This window comes from Oryctolagus cuniculus, chromosome 4 (assembly GCF_964237555.1).
Source record: "Oryctolagus cuniculus chromosome 4, mOryCun1.1, whole genome shotgun sequence".
In the NCBI taxonomy this organism is placed as follows: Eukaryota; Metazoa; Chordata; class Mammalia; order Lagomorpha; family Leporidae; genus Oryctolagus; species Oryctolagus cuniculus.
The window spans coordinates 56304708-56323293 of NC_091435.1; the positions used below are offsets into that span (position 1 = coordinate 56304708).

The following is an 18586-nucleotide window of genomic DNA, read 5'->3' on the forward strand; positions in this document are numbered from 1 at the left end:
GCCAAGGACCTCAATAGACATTTTTCAAAAGAGGAAATCCAAATGGCCAACAGATACACGAAAAAATGTTCAAGATCACTAGCAATCAGGGAAATGCAAATCAAAACCACAATGAGGTTTCACCTCACCCCGGTTAGAATGGCTCACATTCAGAAATCTACCAACAATAGATGCTGGAGAGGATGTGGGGAAAAAGGGACACTAACCCACTGTTGGTGGGAATGCAAACTGGTTAAGCCACTATGGAAGTCAGTCTGGAGATTCCTCAGAAACCTGAATATTTTTTTTTTTTACTTTTATTTAATGAATATAAATTTCCAAAGTACAGCTTATGGATTATAATGGCTTCCCTCCCTCTCCCAGAAACCTGAATATAACCCTACCATTCAACCCAGCCATACCACTTCTTGGAATTTACCCAAAGGAAATGAAATTGGCAAACAAAAAAGCTGTCTGCACATTAATGTGTATTGCAGTTCAATTCACAATAGCTAAGACCTGGAATCAACCCAAATGCCCATCAACAGTATACTGGATAAAGAAATTATGGGACATGTACTCTATAGAATACTATACAGCAGTCAAAAACAGTAAAACCCAGTCATTTGCAACAAGATGGAGGAATCTGGAAAACATCATGCTGAGTGAACTAAGCCAGTCCCAAAGTGACAAATATCATATGTTCTCCCTGATTGGTGACAACTAACTGAGCACCAAAGGGGAAACCTGTTGAAGTGAAATGGACACTATGAGAAACAGTGACTTGTTCAGCTCTTGTCCTCACTGTTGATGTACAATGTAATACTTTTATCCCTTTTAGTATTTTTTTTTGTTCTAGCACTATTGGTTGAACTCTGTAATTAACACACAATTATTCTTAGCTGTTTAAATAAATTTTAACTGAAAAGTGATCCCTGTTAGGCATTTGGAAACATTATGCTGAGTGAAATAAGCCAGTCCCAAAGGGACAAATACCATATGTTCTCCCTGATAGGTGACAACTAACCGAGCACCAAAAAGGAAACCTGTTAAAGTGAAATGAACACTATGAGAAACGGTGACTTGATCAGCATAGCCCTGACTGTTAATGAACAACTTAATACATTATCCCTCTTAGTAGTTTTTTTGTCTGTTCTACTTAATATGACTGATTTAATTCTGTAATTAATACACAGTTATTCTTAAGTGTTGAAACTTAACTGAAAAGTGATCCCTGTTAAATATAAGAGTAGGAATAAGAGAGGGAAGAGATGTATAATTTGGGACATGCTCAAGCTGACTTGCCCCAAATGGTAGAGTTAGAAACATACCAGGGGATTCCAATTCAATCCCATCAAGGTGGCATGTACCAATGCCATCTCACTATTCCAAGTGATCAATCTCTGTTCACAATTGATCATAATGATAGGACTAAGAGCCAAAGGGATCACATAAACAAGACTAGTGTTTGCAAACACTAATTGATAGAATAAAAAAGGGAGAGAACAATCCAACATGGGAAGCAAGATACACAGCAGACTCATAGAATGGCAGATGTCCTAAACAGCACTCTGGCCTCAGAATCAGCCCTTAAGGCATGCAGATCCGGCTGAAAAGCCCATGAGAGTATTTCAGGCATGGAAAGCCAAGACACTCTGGCAAAGAAAAAAAAAAAAAACACCTAAAGATCTCTGCGAGTGAGATCCCAATAGAACAGGTCATCAAAGAAGGAGGTACCTTTCTCTGAAGGAAGGAGAGAACTTCCACACTGACCTTGTCTAAATATGATCAGAGTCAGTGAACTCAGGGGGCTTCCAGAGCCTTGGCAACTCATGACTAGAGCCTAGGATGATTACTGATGCCATAAACAAGAGTGTCAATTTGTTAAGTCAACAACAGGAGTCACTGTGCACTTACTCCTCATGTAGGATCTCTGTCCTTAATGTGCGGTACAGTGTGATTTAATGTTATAACTAGTACTCAAACAGTATTTTTCACTTTGTGTTTCTATGTGGATGCAAACTGTTGAAATCTTTACTTAATATATGCTAAACTGATCTTCTGTATATAAAGAGAATTGAAAATGAATCTTGATGTGAATGGAAGGGGAGAGGGAGTGGGAAAGGAGAGGGTTGCGAGTGGGAGGGAAGGTATGGGGGGGGAGCCATTGTAATCCATAAGCTGTACTTTGGAAATGTATATTCATTAAATAAAAGTTAAAATAAAATAAATAAATAGCTATTTTTTTTAAATTAACATGGGGGCAGATGTCTGGCACATTGGTTAAGATGCTGCTTGTGACACCTATTTCTCATATCAAACTGTAAAGGTTTGGGTCCTTGCTCTGTTTTCAAATTCAGCTTCCTGATAATGCACACCTTAGGAGATAGCAGAGGATGGTTCAACTACTTAGGTCCCTGCCACACCCATGGGAGACCTGTATTGAGATCTGGGCTCCTGGCTTCAGCCTAGTCCAGTCATGGCTATTTCAAGCATTTGAGGAATGAACCACTGAATGGAAGATACTTCCCTGTCTGTGTCTTTGTCTCTGTCTGCCTTTCAAAACAAACTGAAAATAAAGTTATAAAAAAAATTAACAATAGCTTAATATAATGCACAATATGCTGAAACTGCACCCAACTAAAAAAAAATGTACATTCTTTTCAAACAAAATACATCTGTGTAAAGAGAACCACAAGGAGAGTGAAAACCAAGTATAGGGCCCAAAGGGACAAATATGATATGTGCTCCCTGACCTGTGATAACTAATAGAGCACCAAAAAGGCAATTTGTAGAAGTAAAATTGACACTTTGAGAAACAATGACTTCAACAGCCCTTGTCTTGACAGATGAGGAAAGTCTTTTTTTTTCCATACTATTTGCTGAACTCTTTACTTAACATAGAGTTAAATATATGTGTATAAAGTTAACTGAAAATAGATCTCAGTAAAAAATAAGAGTGGGAATAAGAGAGAGGAGGAAGAAGGATGGGACTATGGGTGGGATAGAGGGCACAGTAGGAAGAATCACCATGTTCCTAAAGCCATAATTATGAAGTATATGAAGACTGTAACTGTAAAGCTGTATAGTTCTGCATACATCCCTATGCTTACTTCTAAGGGTACAGTTTAAAAACTGGCCATGAGGCCCCAAATCCCCTTAAGCTCAGTGGTAAAAATACCATCTTAAGTGTTAGAGCAGTCATATGGATAGGATTAAGAGTCTGGTAATTATAATAGATAGAATTAAAAAGGAGTGAAGGCTCCAACATGGGAAGCAGTCTCATAGAATGCAGACTCATAAAATGACAATCGCTTTGAGTAGCACTCTGATCTCAGAATCAGCCCTTAAGGCGTTCTGGTCTGGCCCATGAGAGCATTTCAGGCATGGAAAGCCAAGAACTGTGGCAAAAAATGTCCTAACTAAAGAACCTCGGTGGGTGAGACCCCAGCAGAAAGAAGTGGTCATCAAAGAAGGATGTACTTTTCTCAGAAGAGAGGAGAGAACTTCCACTTTTTCTAAATACTGGTGGAGTCTGTGGATTCAAAAGGCTTTCACAGCCTAAGTAGCTCATGTGAAGAGCCTAAGGTGGTCACTGACGTCATACATAGGAGTATTAAATGTCACATTAACAACAGGAGTCACTATGCGCTAACATCCCATGCAGGACCTCTGTCCTCAAAGAGTTGTATTATAATTATGTCTAAGACCTTGAAAAAGATGTATCACTCTTGAGCGCTTCTTTAAAGTTAATTAAGTTTCAAAAAAAAAAGTGAAATTAACTTCAGATGCAATGCCTTTGAACAGCCCTTTGTCTCAACTGTTGAGGAACACTTTTTCTTCATGAAAACTGGTAAACTATTTACTTACTATATAGTCTTCTGTGTATAAAGTTAATCAAAAATGGATCTTAGTGGGGAATGGGAGAGAGAAGAGGAGGAGGGGTGGGAGCGTGGATATGGCAGGAAGAATCACTATATTCCTAAAGTTGTACTTATGAAGTGCATGAAGTTTGTATTCCTTAAATAAAAGGTTTATTTGGAAAAAAACTTTTAGGCAACAGATATGCTAATTTACCTGATTTGATCACTACCCAATAAATATGTGAAACAAAACATAATATTTCACCCTATAACTGCATGCAATTATTACATGCCAATAAAAAATAAAAACAATATAAAACATCAATAACAGTAATAATAAACTTCGAAAAGATAAAAAAAAAAAAGCAAACAAGTATAGGGGCTGGCACTATAGTGTTGCAGGTAAAGCCACCACCTACTATGCCAGCTTCCCATAAAGGTGCTGGTTCAAGTCCTGGTAGCTCCACTTCTAATCCAGCTCCCTGCCAATGTGCCTGGGAAAGTAGCAAAAGATGGCCCAAGTCCTTGGGCTTCTGCACTTCCAGGGGGGGACCTGGAAGAAACTACTGGCTCCTAGCATCAACCTGACCTAGACCCAGCCATTGTAAATATTTGTGGACTGAACCAGAGGATGGTAGAACCCTCTCTCTTTCCCTTTCTCTCTGTAACCTGTAACTCTGCCCTTCAAATAAATAAAATAAATCTTTTTTAAAAAATGGTGTACTTTAAAAAAGTATAAATAAATCCACATTATTTATAGAAAAATCTGAAATGCTGAAAAAGGAAAATAAGAAAGGCAGGAATTTAATGGGCTAAGCATTACGCTAAAAGAGAGAATACTCAAGCAAATTAGAAGGAAAACAATGTTTCCACTTCTGTCCCGTTGAATGTCAATTGCCACCAGTATATAGTACCTTGGCAAAGATACAATCAACCGTTTTCTTTCAGCACCAGCTACCAAATCCTGGCCCTACTGCCTAGGGGAAGATCTGTGAAAGTGCTAGAGGAAAACAATTACTAAGAACAGAAAATTAAATAACAGAAAATCAAGTATTTATTTTTTGAAAGGAATGTCAAGAATATTAGTCAACACCTAGCAGTATGCAGAAAGAATTATGAGTTCTTTAAGAGCAGCACTGAGAATGTACCTTTGATTGATTTTAACTAGATCTTTCATCTCTGTAAAATTTACTTGTCAATCTGAGAGCAATGCTAATGAATTATGAAACACTGAGAAGCTATTTATATCAAGATAACCTCCCAAAATCAGTTTATTATGCTGTTGTTTCAACATTCCTTTGAATGAAACATGTATATAATAGCTCTTTCCTTAAAAATTATATTAGAAGTAATTTTAAACAGTGGTTTCCTGAATTAACATTAATAAAATTTTATCTATAGGGTTCAGGAAAGTTTTTCTGTAAAGAACCAGGTAATAAGGGCTAGCACTGTGGTACGCTGAGTAGATAAAGCTGCCTCCTGGGGCACTGGCATCCCATATGGGCTGGAGGCTCCACTTCAATCCAGCCCCCTGCTGGATGCACCAGGGAAAACCACGGAAGATGGCCTAAGTCCCTGGGCCCCTGCACCCACGTGGGAGACCCGAAAGAAGCTATTGACTGCTAGCTTCAGCCTGCAGCCATATGGAGAGTGAACTAGTGGATAGAAGACCTCTGTGTCTCCCTCTCTCTTTCTATAACTCTGCCTTTCAAATAAATAATCTCGCCGGCGCCGCAGCTCAATAGGCTAATCCTCCACCTTGCGGCGCCAGCACACCGGGTTCTACTCCCGGTCGGGGCACCAGATTCTGTCCCGGTTGCCCCTCTTCCAGGCCAGCTCTCTGCTGTGGCCAGGGAGTGCAGTGGAGGATGGCCCAAGTACTTGGGCCCTGCACCCCATGGGAGACCAGGAAAAGCACCTGGCTCCTGCCATCGGATCAGCGCAGTGCGCCGGCCGCAGCGCGCCGGCCGCAGCGGCCATTGGAGGGTGAACCAACAGCAAAACAAGGAAGACCTTTCTCTCTGTCTCTCTCTCACTGTCCACTCTGCCTGCCAAAAATAAATAAACAAAAATAAATAAATAAATAAATAATCTTTAAAAAATAATCTTTAACAACAACAACAAAAAGATCCTTGTTGGTTTCTGCTACAGAATTCACTGCTTACTAGTGGGTGGGAAACAAGCCTCACATGGTGGGGGGAGGGGAAGAGTTCAAGATGGTTGAATAGAGATACCCACCATTTGTCTTCCTCTCCACAGGGCAGAACTAAAGAAACAAATAAATAGCTGCGCGTTTTAAGGTGATTGCCCCAAGAAGCAACACTAGAATTCAGTGAGGGAATAACAGGAGACCTGTGAGGGCAGCAGAGAGAAACAAAACCAACCAGAAACTGAGATCCTTGATCCTTCATGGCTGGGTGGAATCCCTATTGCAGGGGAGACACCTTATGCTGGCAATGAAGTCAGTCTTATAGTGTAGGAGCCCAGTAAAGAGAGCTACCTGTAGAATACTACAGAGAAGGAATTCACATTGTATCCCCCATAATCACCGCAGAGAGACAGCAACAGTGTAGCACCATATTGAAAAAAGGAGTCACTGTCAGAAATTATAGCACCCTAGGAGACAGAAGTTTCTACACACCCCATTTCTGGGGCCTCACAGATATTCCAACTAAAAAGACAGTGAGCTCACAAATCCAACTAGACTTCGTAGAGCAACAGAGAGCCCAACTTGAGGTTCTCTGGCTAACTTGCAAATAGATATTGACAAAAGGCTGATTGGCTACCCAGACAAGACTTACTGGGAGTTTACAGTCACAGCTCAGCACGAAGGTGCTCTGCTGACTAGCTCCCCAGTGGGAGCTATTATTTATTTATTTGAAAGTCAGAGTTACCAAGAGAGAGGAGGCAGAGACAGAGAGAGGTCTTCCATCTGCTGATTCACTCCCCAGATGACCGCAACAGCTGGAGCTATGCCAATCCAAAGCCATGAACCAGGAGCTTCTTCTGAGTCTCCCAAGCAGTTACAGGGACCCAAGCACTTGGGCCATCTTCTACAGCTTTCCCAGGCCATAGCAGAGAGCTGGATCTCTCTGCCTCTCCTTCTCTCTCTGTGTTAACTCTGACTTTCAAATAAATTAATTAAAAAAAAAAAAAAAAGACTAACAACAAAAAAGAAAACTATAGACCAGTATACCTAATGAACATAGATGCAAAAATTCTCTCTCAAATATTAGCAAACTGTATCCAATAGCACACCATAAACATCATTTACCATGATCAACAGAGATTTATCCCAGGGATGGTTCAACGTAGGCAAATCAATAAACACAATACAACAAACCAACTGAACAAAAAGGGTAAAAGTCGTATTATCACCTCAACAGATGCAGAAACAGTATTCAAAAAAATTCATCATCCATTAATGTTAGATAAAACCCTTAAACAAATCAGGTATGGAAGAAACATACCTCAACATAAAAAAAGGCAAACTCAATAGTCAAAAATATATTAAATAGGGCCGGCGCCGCGGCTCACTAGGCTAATCCTCCGCCTAGCGGCGCCGGCACACCGGGTTCTAGTCCCGGTCGGGGCGCCGGATTCTGTCCCGGTTGCCCCTCTTGCAGGCCAGCCCTCTGCTGTGGCCCAGGAGTGCAGTGGAGGATGGCCCAGGTGCTTGGGCCCTGCACCCCATGGGAGACCAGGAAAAGCACCTGGCTCCTGGCTCCTGCCATCGGATCAGCGCGGTGCGCCGGCCGCAGCGCGCCGGCCGCGGCGGCCATTGGAGGGTGAACCAACGGCAAAAGGAAGACCTTTCTCTCTGTCTCACTGTCCATTCTGTCAAAAAAAAAAAATTAAATGGGGAAAAGTTGAAAGCATTTTCTCTAAGATCTGGAAACAAGCAAGCATGTTCACTCTCACTTCCCTTATTCAATACACTACTGGAAGTTTTAGCCAATTAAGAGCAATTTACAGCAATTAAGAGAAAAAAAAAAGGCATACAAACAGGAAAGGAGGAAGTAAAATAATCCTTGTTTGCAGATAACCCGGTTCAACATGAAGGAAAACCTAAATATTCTGAGAGAATATTAGAACTAATAAATAAACTATTCATTAAAATTGTAGGATACAAAAGCAATCAAAAAAAAAAAAAAAACAGTAACGGGGCTGGCACTGTGGCAGAACAGGCTAAATCTCTGCCTATGGCACCGGCATCCCATATGGGTATCAGTTCATGTCCCCAGCTGTTCCTCTTCCTATCCAGCTCTCCACTATGGCCTAGGAAAGCAGTGTTAGATGGCCCAAGTGCTCCCAAGTGCACCGACATGGGAGATCTAGAAGAAGCTCTTGGCTCCTGGCTTCAGATCGGCTCAGCTCCAGCCATTGAAGCCATCTGGGGAGCGAATCAGCCGATGGAAGACCTCTCTATCTCTCCCTCTCAAATAAAATCTTAAAAAAAAAAAAAAAAAAGAGGTTGTGTTTTTACACAGCTAATACAAATATATAACTGTGATCCCACTCACAAGGAATAAATTTAACCAAGGATGCAAAAGCCCTCTACAATGAAAATCAAAACAAACTGAAGACCACACATACACAAAGTGAAGACCTTCCATGTTCATGGATTAGAAGAAATTAAAATTATTGAAATGTCCATACGAGCCAAAGTGATTTGCAAATTCAATGCAATCATTAAAATAATGATTTTTAACAAACCAGTAATAAAAAAATCCTATAATTTATATGGAAACACAAAAAGATCCAGAATAAAGAAATCCTGAAAAAGAACAGCTATTAGAAGGGTGGGAGTAAAGGTGGGAGGGCGGGTAGGGTGGGAGGGATCACTATGCTCCTAAAGTTGTATTATGAAATGCATGAAGTTTGTATACTTAAAAAAAAAATAGTTTCTGGGAGGGGGGAAAAAAAACAGCTATTCTACTTTTCTGAAGTAGAATACATCTCTGAAGGACATGGAATCAGCATATCAAAGAGATACCTGTGCTCCTATGTGAACTGCAGCACTATTCACAACAGCCAAGTGGAATCCTCAATGGATAAATAGTGGTTTATACAGACAAGAGTTAATACTCAGCCATAAAAAGAACGAAATCCTGACATTTGCAGCAAAACAGATGAAACTAGAGAATGAAACACAGAATGCAAATACCATAGGTTCTCTCTCATATGTAGAAATGAAAATAAAAAGGGAAAGGACTGGACAAAAGTGATTACAAGAGCCTGGGGAAGGGAAATATAACTTCCAATGAGGCAAAATAAAAAAAGTGACAGTATCAATTTACAATAATAATAATACAAGCACAAAAAAAAAAAATCACCTCACCTAGAATTTTCATTTTCTTACACTGTCAGTTTGATTAGTGAGTCTAAGGATTAATCTTAAAAAGCAAAAAGCAGACTTATCACAGTTCTCTGTAATTATGTGTTTCACAAAATAAGATATTAACAGTTAATTTTTAATATTCATTTAGTGTAATTACACTGATGCAGTTGCAGACTTCTCTCAAACTCTTTTTAACAATTTAAATACCATAAATTCTTCTGCTGAGTACAACCTGATAGGCAGTGATAAGGAATGACAAATTTTTCCATCCATCTCTTAAAAACTTTCCTAAATAGGACCTTTTCTATTAATCATAGTCTACTACTGTTTGTGGACTTCTACTTTAAGCATATATCCTGTATTTGGAATACACACATAGCCCCGTCTTCAATATATTTACAAACGAAAAACAAGGATATTAGAAAATTCTTACCAGAAAGATCCACCACAGCCTCATGACTGGAAACAGCTCCTTTTTCAATAAAAAGATCTCGAAAATATTCACTATTAGCTGACAAAACAGACTTATGAGCTTTGTACTCTTCTCCTTCAATTAACAAAGTAACATCACAGAACTGGTTGGAAAGTCGCTGCTCATTCAGCTGCTTTAAGACAGCCTGACAGTGTTTTGGAGAAGAACGTTTTACCACTCCTTTGGTGTCAACCTATCAAATTAAGTTTGAGATCAAGAATTAGATTATATATCTGTACTTTTTTTTAACTTTTAAACAGACTTCTGAAACAAAACACTTTTAATAGATATTAAGTAATGATGCAATACTGTATTACCCATATATTTAAATAAAGATATGTTATCCTCTCTATTTCCTGCTATAATCATTTTAGTTGACCTAATGAAAACTTGGTATCTCACTTCTTGCTGCCTCTTCCTTCCTATTGCTCAGAAATCTGACAATGTATGAAATGGATACAAGAAAAAAACAAAGACTAACCAGATTAAATTTATCTTGTTGCAAGACCCAGGAATTGCTTCCAGAGAGGTACTCTGTTTATCTGTACTAATATCATTACAAAATAAAGGAGGCTAGGACAGCATTGAGGCACAGCTGGTTAAGCCACTGTTTGCAACGCTGGCATCCCACATGGGCAAAAATTTGGGTCCCAGTTGCTCCACTTCTATGCAGCACCATGCACCTGGGAAAGCAGTGGAAGATGGCCTAAGCACTTTGGCCCCTATGGCCATTTAGGAAGTGCATCAGTGGATGGAAGATCATTCTGTGTCCTTCCCTCTCACTCCGTAACTCTGTCTTTCAAATAAAAATAAGCAAATCTTAAAAGCCCCCCCTTTTAAGATTTACAAAAAACCAACAGCTTACTAAATTCATTCTAAAGAGAATACCCAGACACCTATGATCAATGATGAGGAAGTTATTAACTTATCTTTAGCTTAAACAGCAACATGGCATATTACCCATTTAGCTTTATAATCAACAGACTATACTTCAGACATATAGATAGATCTGCTTTTAAAACTTAAGCATCGGGGCTGGCACCGTGGCGTGGCGAGTAAGGCCGCGGCCTGCAATGCCGGCATCCCATATGGGCGCCAGTTTGATCCCGGCTCTTCCACTTCCCATCCAGTTCTCTGCTGTGGCCTGGGAAAGCAGTGGAGGATGGCCCAAGTCCTTGGGCTCCTGCACTTGCATGGGAGACCCAGAAGCTCCTTGTTCCTGGCTTCAGCTCAGCTCAGCTCTGGCCGTTGCTGCCAATTGAGGAGTCAACCAGAGGATGGAAGACCTCTCTCTTTCTGCCTCTCCTTCTCTCTGTGTGTAACTCTGACTTTCAAATAAATAAATTAATCTTTAAAAAAACAATAAATGACACTATATATCCCTTTAAGAAAAAAAAAACTTCAGCATCAGTACTGGTAGTCAACCAGTCTTAGTGGTTTGAGAAAAATAAAATTTGCCAGGTCTGCAAACACTAGTAAATTAATTATAAACATTAAATCTGAATGCAAAGCACTACTTACAAAGACAAGTTCATGTTTGGATACTGGCTTCTTTTTGGAAGGCTTGGAGGCTGTAGCTGGAGGTGAAGTGAAGTTGCTCAGGTCATCCTCTGATTCATTACTTTCTTCTCCAGATTCAAGGTCCAGTCCCAATTCTTCCAACATTTCTGAAGCATCTGATATTGGACGAGAACGATCTAGTTTCTCTTGGCATTTGCTACACTGTTTAATGTAATCTTTGACTTGTTTTAATATCCCTAAAAAAAAAATAAAAATTAACAAGTCAAAGCTAACAATGTTTCCATATGAAAACTGAATATATCATTCAATCTATACACACTACTTTATTTTTGACTCTGTATGTGCAGATACTCATATCCCACAAAAGATGTATAGTAAAACTGTTTAGAATGGAAGACACATTCTTTTTTTCCCCCCAAAGAAATCTTTTATTTAAGGAATACAAATTTCGTAAGTACAACTTCAGGAATATAGTGATTCTTCCTACCATAGCAGCCCTCCCACCCACACTCCCAACCATCTTCCTCCCTTTCCCATTCCCATTCTCCGTTAAGATTCATTTTCAATTAACTTTATAAACAGAAGACCAACTCTGCACTAAGTAAAGATTTCAACAATTTGCATACACACACACACACACACAAATTGTTTGAGAACTAATTTTACAGTTAATTCTCATAACAACTCATTGAGAACAGAGGTCCTGCATGGGTAGTTAGTGCACAGTGATTCCTGTTGTTAATTTAACAATTAACACTCTTATGGATGACGTCGGTGACAACTCAAGGCTCTTGATATGAGCTGCCCAGGCTATGGAAGCCTTTTGAATCCACAAACTCCATCAGGATTTAGACAAGGCCATAAGCAAAGTGGAAGTTCTCTCCTCCCTTCAGAGAAAAGTACATCCTTCTTTGATGGCCACTTTCTACTGGGTCTCAGAGATCCTTCATGTAGAACATTTTTTGCCACAGAAGACACATTCTTTTTTTTTTTATTAACAGGCAGAGTGGACAGTGACACAGAGAGAGAGAGACAGAGAGAAAGGTCTTCCTTTTGCCATTGGTTAACCCTCCAATGGCCGCCGAGGCCAACGCGCTGCAGCTGGCACACCGCGCTGATCCGAAGGCAGGAGCCAGGTGCTTATCCTGGTCTCCCATGGGGTGCAGGGCCCAAGCACTTGGGCCATCTTCCACTGCCTTCCCAGGCCACAGCAGAGAGCTGGCCTGGAAGAGGGGCAACCGGGAAAGAATCCGGCGCCCTGACCGGGACTAGAACCTGGTGTGCCGGCGCCGCTAGGTGGAGGATTAGCCTAGTGAGCCATGGCGCCGGCCAGAAGACACATTCTTCTCAGAGAAACTAAGTATAAATTTCCATGCTGAGGTAGACTGTTTTGTTGTTTATTCTTATTATTCAATTCTCCTACCATAAAATGACTTATATAGCCCCACTTTCTTCCATATGAACTGCAATGCACTCATGCAATAGAAACAATAAAAATCTGCCAATATTTAGGGGCTGGCATCATAGCACAGCGAATTAAGTCACAACCTATAACACTGGCATCCCATAAGAGTGCTGGTTCAAGTCCTATCTGCTACACTCAATCCAGCTCCCTGCTAATGTGCCTGAGAAAGCAGCAGAAGATGGCCCAATTTACTAGGTCCCTGCCACCCATGTGAGACACCTGGATGGAGTTCCAGGCTCCTGGATTCAACCTTGCTCAGCCCTGACTTTTGTAGCCATTTGGGAAATGAATCAGTGAATGGAAGCTATCCTCCCAACTGCCACAATCCTGCCTTTCAAATAAATAAACTCAAATTGATCACACAAGACAATAATGTATAAATATAGTTAATTTATTATTTTAAGAGTGAAGAATTGCTATAAGGGATTGGAATTACTAATGCAGCAAAGTAACCCACTAATTCTATGACCATGGCCAAGCAACTGAACTTCTTAGTGCCTCTATGTACCAATTATAAAGTAGAGCTTACCTCATGGAATGTTGGAAGGGTAACACATAATATTTATGAAGTACTTTGAATGGTGGCTAACACACAGAAGCCGCTATGTGTTTTTTAAGTAATTTTCATTAGTCAATGTTTCTTGGACCTACTCCCACCAAAAAGGCCACATAAAAGTCGAGTTACTATTAAAAAGTTGTCTGGGGCCGGTGCTGTAGCACATCAGGTTAAAGCCCTGGCCTGAAGCACCGGCATCCCATATGGGCGTGGGTTCTAGTCCCAGTTGCTCCTCTTCCAATCTAGCTCTCTACTATGGCCTGACAAAGCAGTAGAAGATGGCCCAAGTCCTTGGGCCCCTGCACCCACGTGGGAGACCTGGAAGAAGCTCCTGGATCAGCAGGAGCCTTCAGATCAGCACAGCTCCGCCTGTTGCGGCCATCTGGGGAGTGAACCAGCAGATGGACGACCTTCCCCTCCCCGCCTCTGTAACTCTGTCTTTCAAATAAATAAAAAAACAAATATTTGAAAAAAAATAAAATAAAAAGGTTGTCTGCAGAGCAAATAAAGGGAACAAAGAAAATACATTATTTAAATGAGCAGTCATCTAAAAAAAAAAAAAAAAAAACAGGCTGAGGGGCTCATTCCATGACACAGTAAATTAAGCTGCTGCTTATGACACCAGCATTCCATATCTGAGTGACAGCTGGAGTCCTGGCTGCTCTACTTTCATTACAACTTCCTGCTTAATGCACCTGAGAAAGCAGTGAATGCTGGTTCAAATGTCTGGGCCCCTGCAACCACATGGCAGACCTAGACACAGCTCTAGGCTCCTGGATTTGTCTTGGCCCAGCCCCAACTGTTGGCAGCCATTTGTGGAGTAAACTAGCAGATAGAAGATCTCTCCCTCTTCCTGTGACCGTCTTTCAAGTTAATAAATAAATCTTAAAAAAGAAAACAATACCAGCTTGAGGGGCAGTTTCTGCCTCAGGACAGATGCTCTTCAGCTTACTGTAAGTTATATCCTCATAAACCCACTGTAAATTGAAAATATCTCAAGTTGAGAATACATTTAACACACTCATCTATTACAGATCATCACGGCTCAGCAACAGATTCACTGCAGAATTCCACCTGTAGAGGCTGGTGTTATGGTATAGCACATTCAGCCACTGCCTGCAGTGCCAGTATCCCACATGGGTACTGGGTTCGAGTCCTGGCTGCTCCACTTCTGATCCAGCTCTCTTCTAATGCCCCTTCTGTGAAAGAAGATGGCCCAAGTCATTGGGCCCCTACTACCCACGTGGGAAACCAGGAAAAAGCTCCTGGCTTCAGCCTGACCTAGCCCCAGTCTGTGTCTACTCTCTCTGTAACTCTGCCTTTCAAATAAATAAATATATCTGTTTAAAAAAAAAAAATGCTGCTTGTTTACCAGCGATCACATGGCTGACTGGGAGCTGCAGTTTACTGCTGGCATCCAGCATCATCAAAGAGTATACTAAATTCAAAGTCTGGTTTCTACTGAATGCATATAGATTCCATACTATCGTAAAGTGGGAAAATCCACAAGAATCTAAGTTGGGGACCCTCTGTATTCACATGCTGGGCCAGACAATCCTTTTTTTTAAAAAAAAAAGATTTATTTGAAAGTCAGAGTTATACAGAGAAAATGAGAGGCAGAGAGAGAGAGAGAGAGAGAGAGAGCGAGCTAGGTCTTCCATCTGCTGGTTCACTCCCCCATTAGCCATAATGGCTAGTACTATGCCGTTCAGAAGCCAGGAGCTTCTTCCGGGTCTCCCATGCGGGTGCTGGGGCCCAACGACTTGGGCCATCTTCTACTGCTTTCCCAGGCCACAGCAGAGAGCTGGATTGGAAGAGGAGCAGCCGGGAATCGAACCGGCACCCATATGAGATGCCGGCACTGCAGGCAGTGGCTTTATCCGCTAGGCCACAGCACCGGCCCCCAGACCACCCTTTTTCATGAAGGGTACATCCTACATGTGACAGAACGTTTAGGAGCATCCCTAAATTATATTCAACTAGATGCCAGTAACACCCCTCTAAGTTATGACAATCGAAATTGCCTCTAGACTTAGCCAGCTGTTACCAAGAGGCAAAATTATCCCAAATGTAAATAATGGCTCCAGAGATCTGCCAAACTGAACAGTTTACCCTTGCAACTGTTCAAGAAACTCCCTCCTCAGCCGGCGCCGCGCCTCACTAGGCTAATCCTCCACCTTGCGGCGCCAGCACACCGGGTTCTAGTCCCGGTCAGGGCGCTGGATTCTGTCCTGGTTGCCCCTCTTCCAGTTCAGCTCTCTGCTGTGGCCCGGGAAGGCAGTGGAGGATGGCCCAAGTGCTTGGGCCCTGCACCCCATGGGAGACCAGGATAAGCACCTGGCTCCTGCCTTTGGATCAGCGCAGTGTGCCAGACGCAGCGGCCATTGGAGGGTGAACCAACGGCAAAGGAAGACCTTTCTCTCTGTCTCTCTCTCTCACTGTCCACTCTGCCTGTTTAAAAAAAAAAAAAAACACAACAACAACAACTCCCTCCTTGTTCAGTTCAGTGATCATCCTTTGCTCAGAGAGTTGTACTTGGAGCTCTATGCATATCAGTCTTTCAGTTTATTTTATTTTCTTAAAAAATGTTGATGATTTATAGCTGTATGTCACATAACCCCAGTGCTTGTCAAATTTTCTAAGTGACTATATCTTCTGGATTAGGTAACAACAACATTAACTGATCCCCACAGTCTAAACAAAAATGAGTTGTCAGGGTAGGAACTGCTGCTGGCTGCTAATTTAACACATTAGATGATTCTGCTAGTTAAACCCTTTTAACCTTCTAATTTAAACTAATCTTTACTTGGGATGCATTTAATAGTAGGTTCCAATATCAGCTTTTGACAGAGGCAGGGGAGATTCATTTTGAAACTCCAGCACACGCAATATAGGATAACAAAGGTACGGGTAAAATACCTATTAACATTTTACATTTTGAAATAAGTTTGGTGGCTAATATCCAAAAATTAGGCACTAAGCCACAGTTTTTCATTGTGCCCAAAAAAAGGAAAATTTATGCTATAATCTTGCCTACACACTGGTTTATAGTATGATGGAAGCATTCCAGAAACAGCAGCTTAAATAATGAATCCTAGAAAACCATGCCTGATACAACTGTTAGTGGACTGGTTTTGAAGCACTGTCTCCAGCACACACACCAGAGATAAATCGAAAATAAAAAAGGGATAGAATCAACAGTTTGTTTTTTTTTTTTTCTCAGCATTTAAATTATATTGACTAAGTCTTACTAGTTCCCAGATAAAAATCTACAACTGCTTTGGAGTATATTTCTAAAAAATCCATTGGTAGTTTATGACATATTAAAAACTGCTTATTTTGGTAGGTGTTTAGTGGTTAAGACATGGCTTAGGATGCCTGTATCCCATATAGAAGTGCCTGGGTTCAAGTTCTGGCTCTGTTCTTGACACCAGCTTCCTGCTGATACACACTCTAGGGAGCAGTGGGTGATGGTTCAAGTATTTGGTTTCTTGGGACCTGGTTTCAGTGGGGCTCAGCCCAACCCCAACAGCTATGGGCATTTTGGGAGTGAACTACATGAGAGATCTCTCTCTGCCTTTCAAATAAATAACTTTTTCAAATAAATAACTTAAAATGCTATTTTTTTAATCAGTTATAAGTTCTACATCATAACCTATACCTGTTTACATCTCTTAAAAGTAGAATCAATAAAGTTAAAAAACCTTAATTACTAAAAAAAAAAATAAGTTGCTTAAAATCTTTAAAAATATTTTGAAAATTTTACTTATTTGAAAGGCAGAGTCACACAGAATTACCACAAACATTATCTTTCATTTTTAAATTAAGGTGAAGATAGGTGTTGGTACAGTGAATTAAGCTGTGGTTTGGAACACCCACAACCTATAGTGTCTGGTTAGGTACCGGCTACTCAGTGGCTTTCAATTCAGTTTCCTGCTAATGTGCCTGAGAGGCAGCATGTGATGGCTCAAGTGCTTGGTCACCTGGCACTCATGTAAGAGACCTGGATGGAGTTAGCACTTTTTGTTTCAACCTGGGCTGCCCTGGCTGTTTTGGGCATTTGGGTAGTAAATCAGCAGAAGGAAGGTCTCTCTCAACTGTCTCTCTGTTGCTCTGCTTTTCAAGTATGTGAAACTAAAGATTAACACTGGGACCCGCATGTGGCACAGCAGTTTAAGCCGCTGCCTACAATGCCTGCATCTCATACATTTTTTGAGGCCAGCCACTCCACTTCTAATCCAGCACTAACGTGCCTGGGAAAGCAGGGGAAGATGGCCTAAGTACTCAGGGCCCTGCCACCAGTTGGGAGACTCACATGGGGTTCCTGACTCCTAGCTTTGGCATGGCCCAGCCCCAGCTTTTGTGGCCATTTGGGAGAGTAAACCAACAAATGGAAGCTCTGTCTCTGTCTTCTCTCTGTAAACCTCCCTGTCAAATAAATTATTCTTCAAAAAAAGAAAAAATTAAGGTAACACTATCTTTTATTCACTGTCTTTTTGGTCACTGTATACTAACAATAAAACAAACAAACAAAAAGCTAGACTAGCTATCAGCCACACCAGCTATCAGCCACAAATAATCAATTAAGGAAAAGAAAATTCTGAGCACTAAACACCATATAACAGTAGTTAACAAGAGCTGAAATCCCAGAGATCAGCTGTGTAATCTCCTGGTTATATCTGTAATATGGAGATATAAATTTTCTACCTCACAAAGCTTCATGAAGATTGAGTGGAAACAAATTAAGTGCTCAAAACTATGTCTGCATGTAAAAGCTTGGTCAATGTTACCTTTGGTTTTCAGTTTCCTGAACTATTAAATCTGATACATTTGTTTAACAAAACAATGTCAAAACAAATCAACCCTAACAAAATGCAGTGATTACCCACTGTTTACTCTCCCCAGCTAGCTATATTTGGAGTAAAGAAATCCAGGCAGGGCCAGCATTGTGGCAAAGATGGTTAAGCCTCTGCCTGAGGCGCTAGAATCCCATATAGCACCTGTTCTCATCAAGGCTGCTCCTCTTCCTATCCAGCTCTCTGTTAATGGCCTGGAAAAGCAGTGGAAGATGGCCCAACTGCTTGGGCCCCTGTACCCACGTGGGAGACCAGGAAGAAGTTCCTGGCTTTGGACAGGACCAGCTTCAGCCACCTGGGGAGTGAACCAATGGATGGAAGACCTCTATCTCTGTCTCTCCCTCTGTCTAACTGCATCTCAAATAAATAAATAAATCATAAAAAAAATAAAGAAAAGAAACCCAGACATTGGGGCCGGCACTGTGGTGCACATTAATCCATGGCCTGCAGCACCGGCATCCCTAATTGGCATGGGTTCAAGTCCTGGCTGCTTCATTTCCAACCCAGCTCCCTGTTAATGGGCCTGGGAAATC

General features: G+C 41.1%; 1 protein-coding gene and 1 non-coding gene across 2 annotated transcripts in view; both read right to left on the bottom strand.

The window, feature by feature from the left end:
* ZBTB11 (zinc finger and BTB domain containing 11) overlaps positions 1 to 18586 on the bottom strand; it is a 38827-nt gene that overhangs the window by 18232 nt on the left and 2009 nt on the right. The window contains exons 2-3 of the mRNA XM_002716730.5: positions 11177 to 11412; positions 9617 to 9848 (exon numbers count right to left, since the gene is read on the bottom strand). Of these exons, the coding sequence (XP_002716776.1) occupies positions 9617 to 9848; positions 11177 to 11412 (468 nt within the window). The remainder of the gene's footprint in view (positions 1 to 9616; positions 9849 to 11176; positions 11413 to 18586) is intronic.
* LOC127483081 (small nucleolar RNA SNORA30/SNORA37 family) lies at positions 4716 to 4846 on the bottom strand. Its single transcript, XR_007909047.2, has one exon. It is a non-coding gene; the product is annotated as a small nucleolar RNA SNORA30/SNORA37 family (small nucleolar RNA).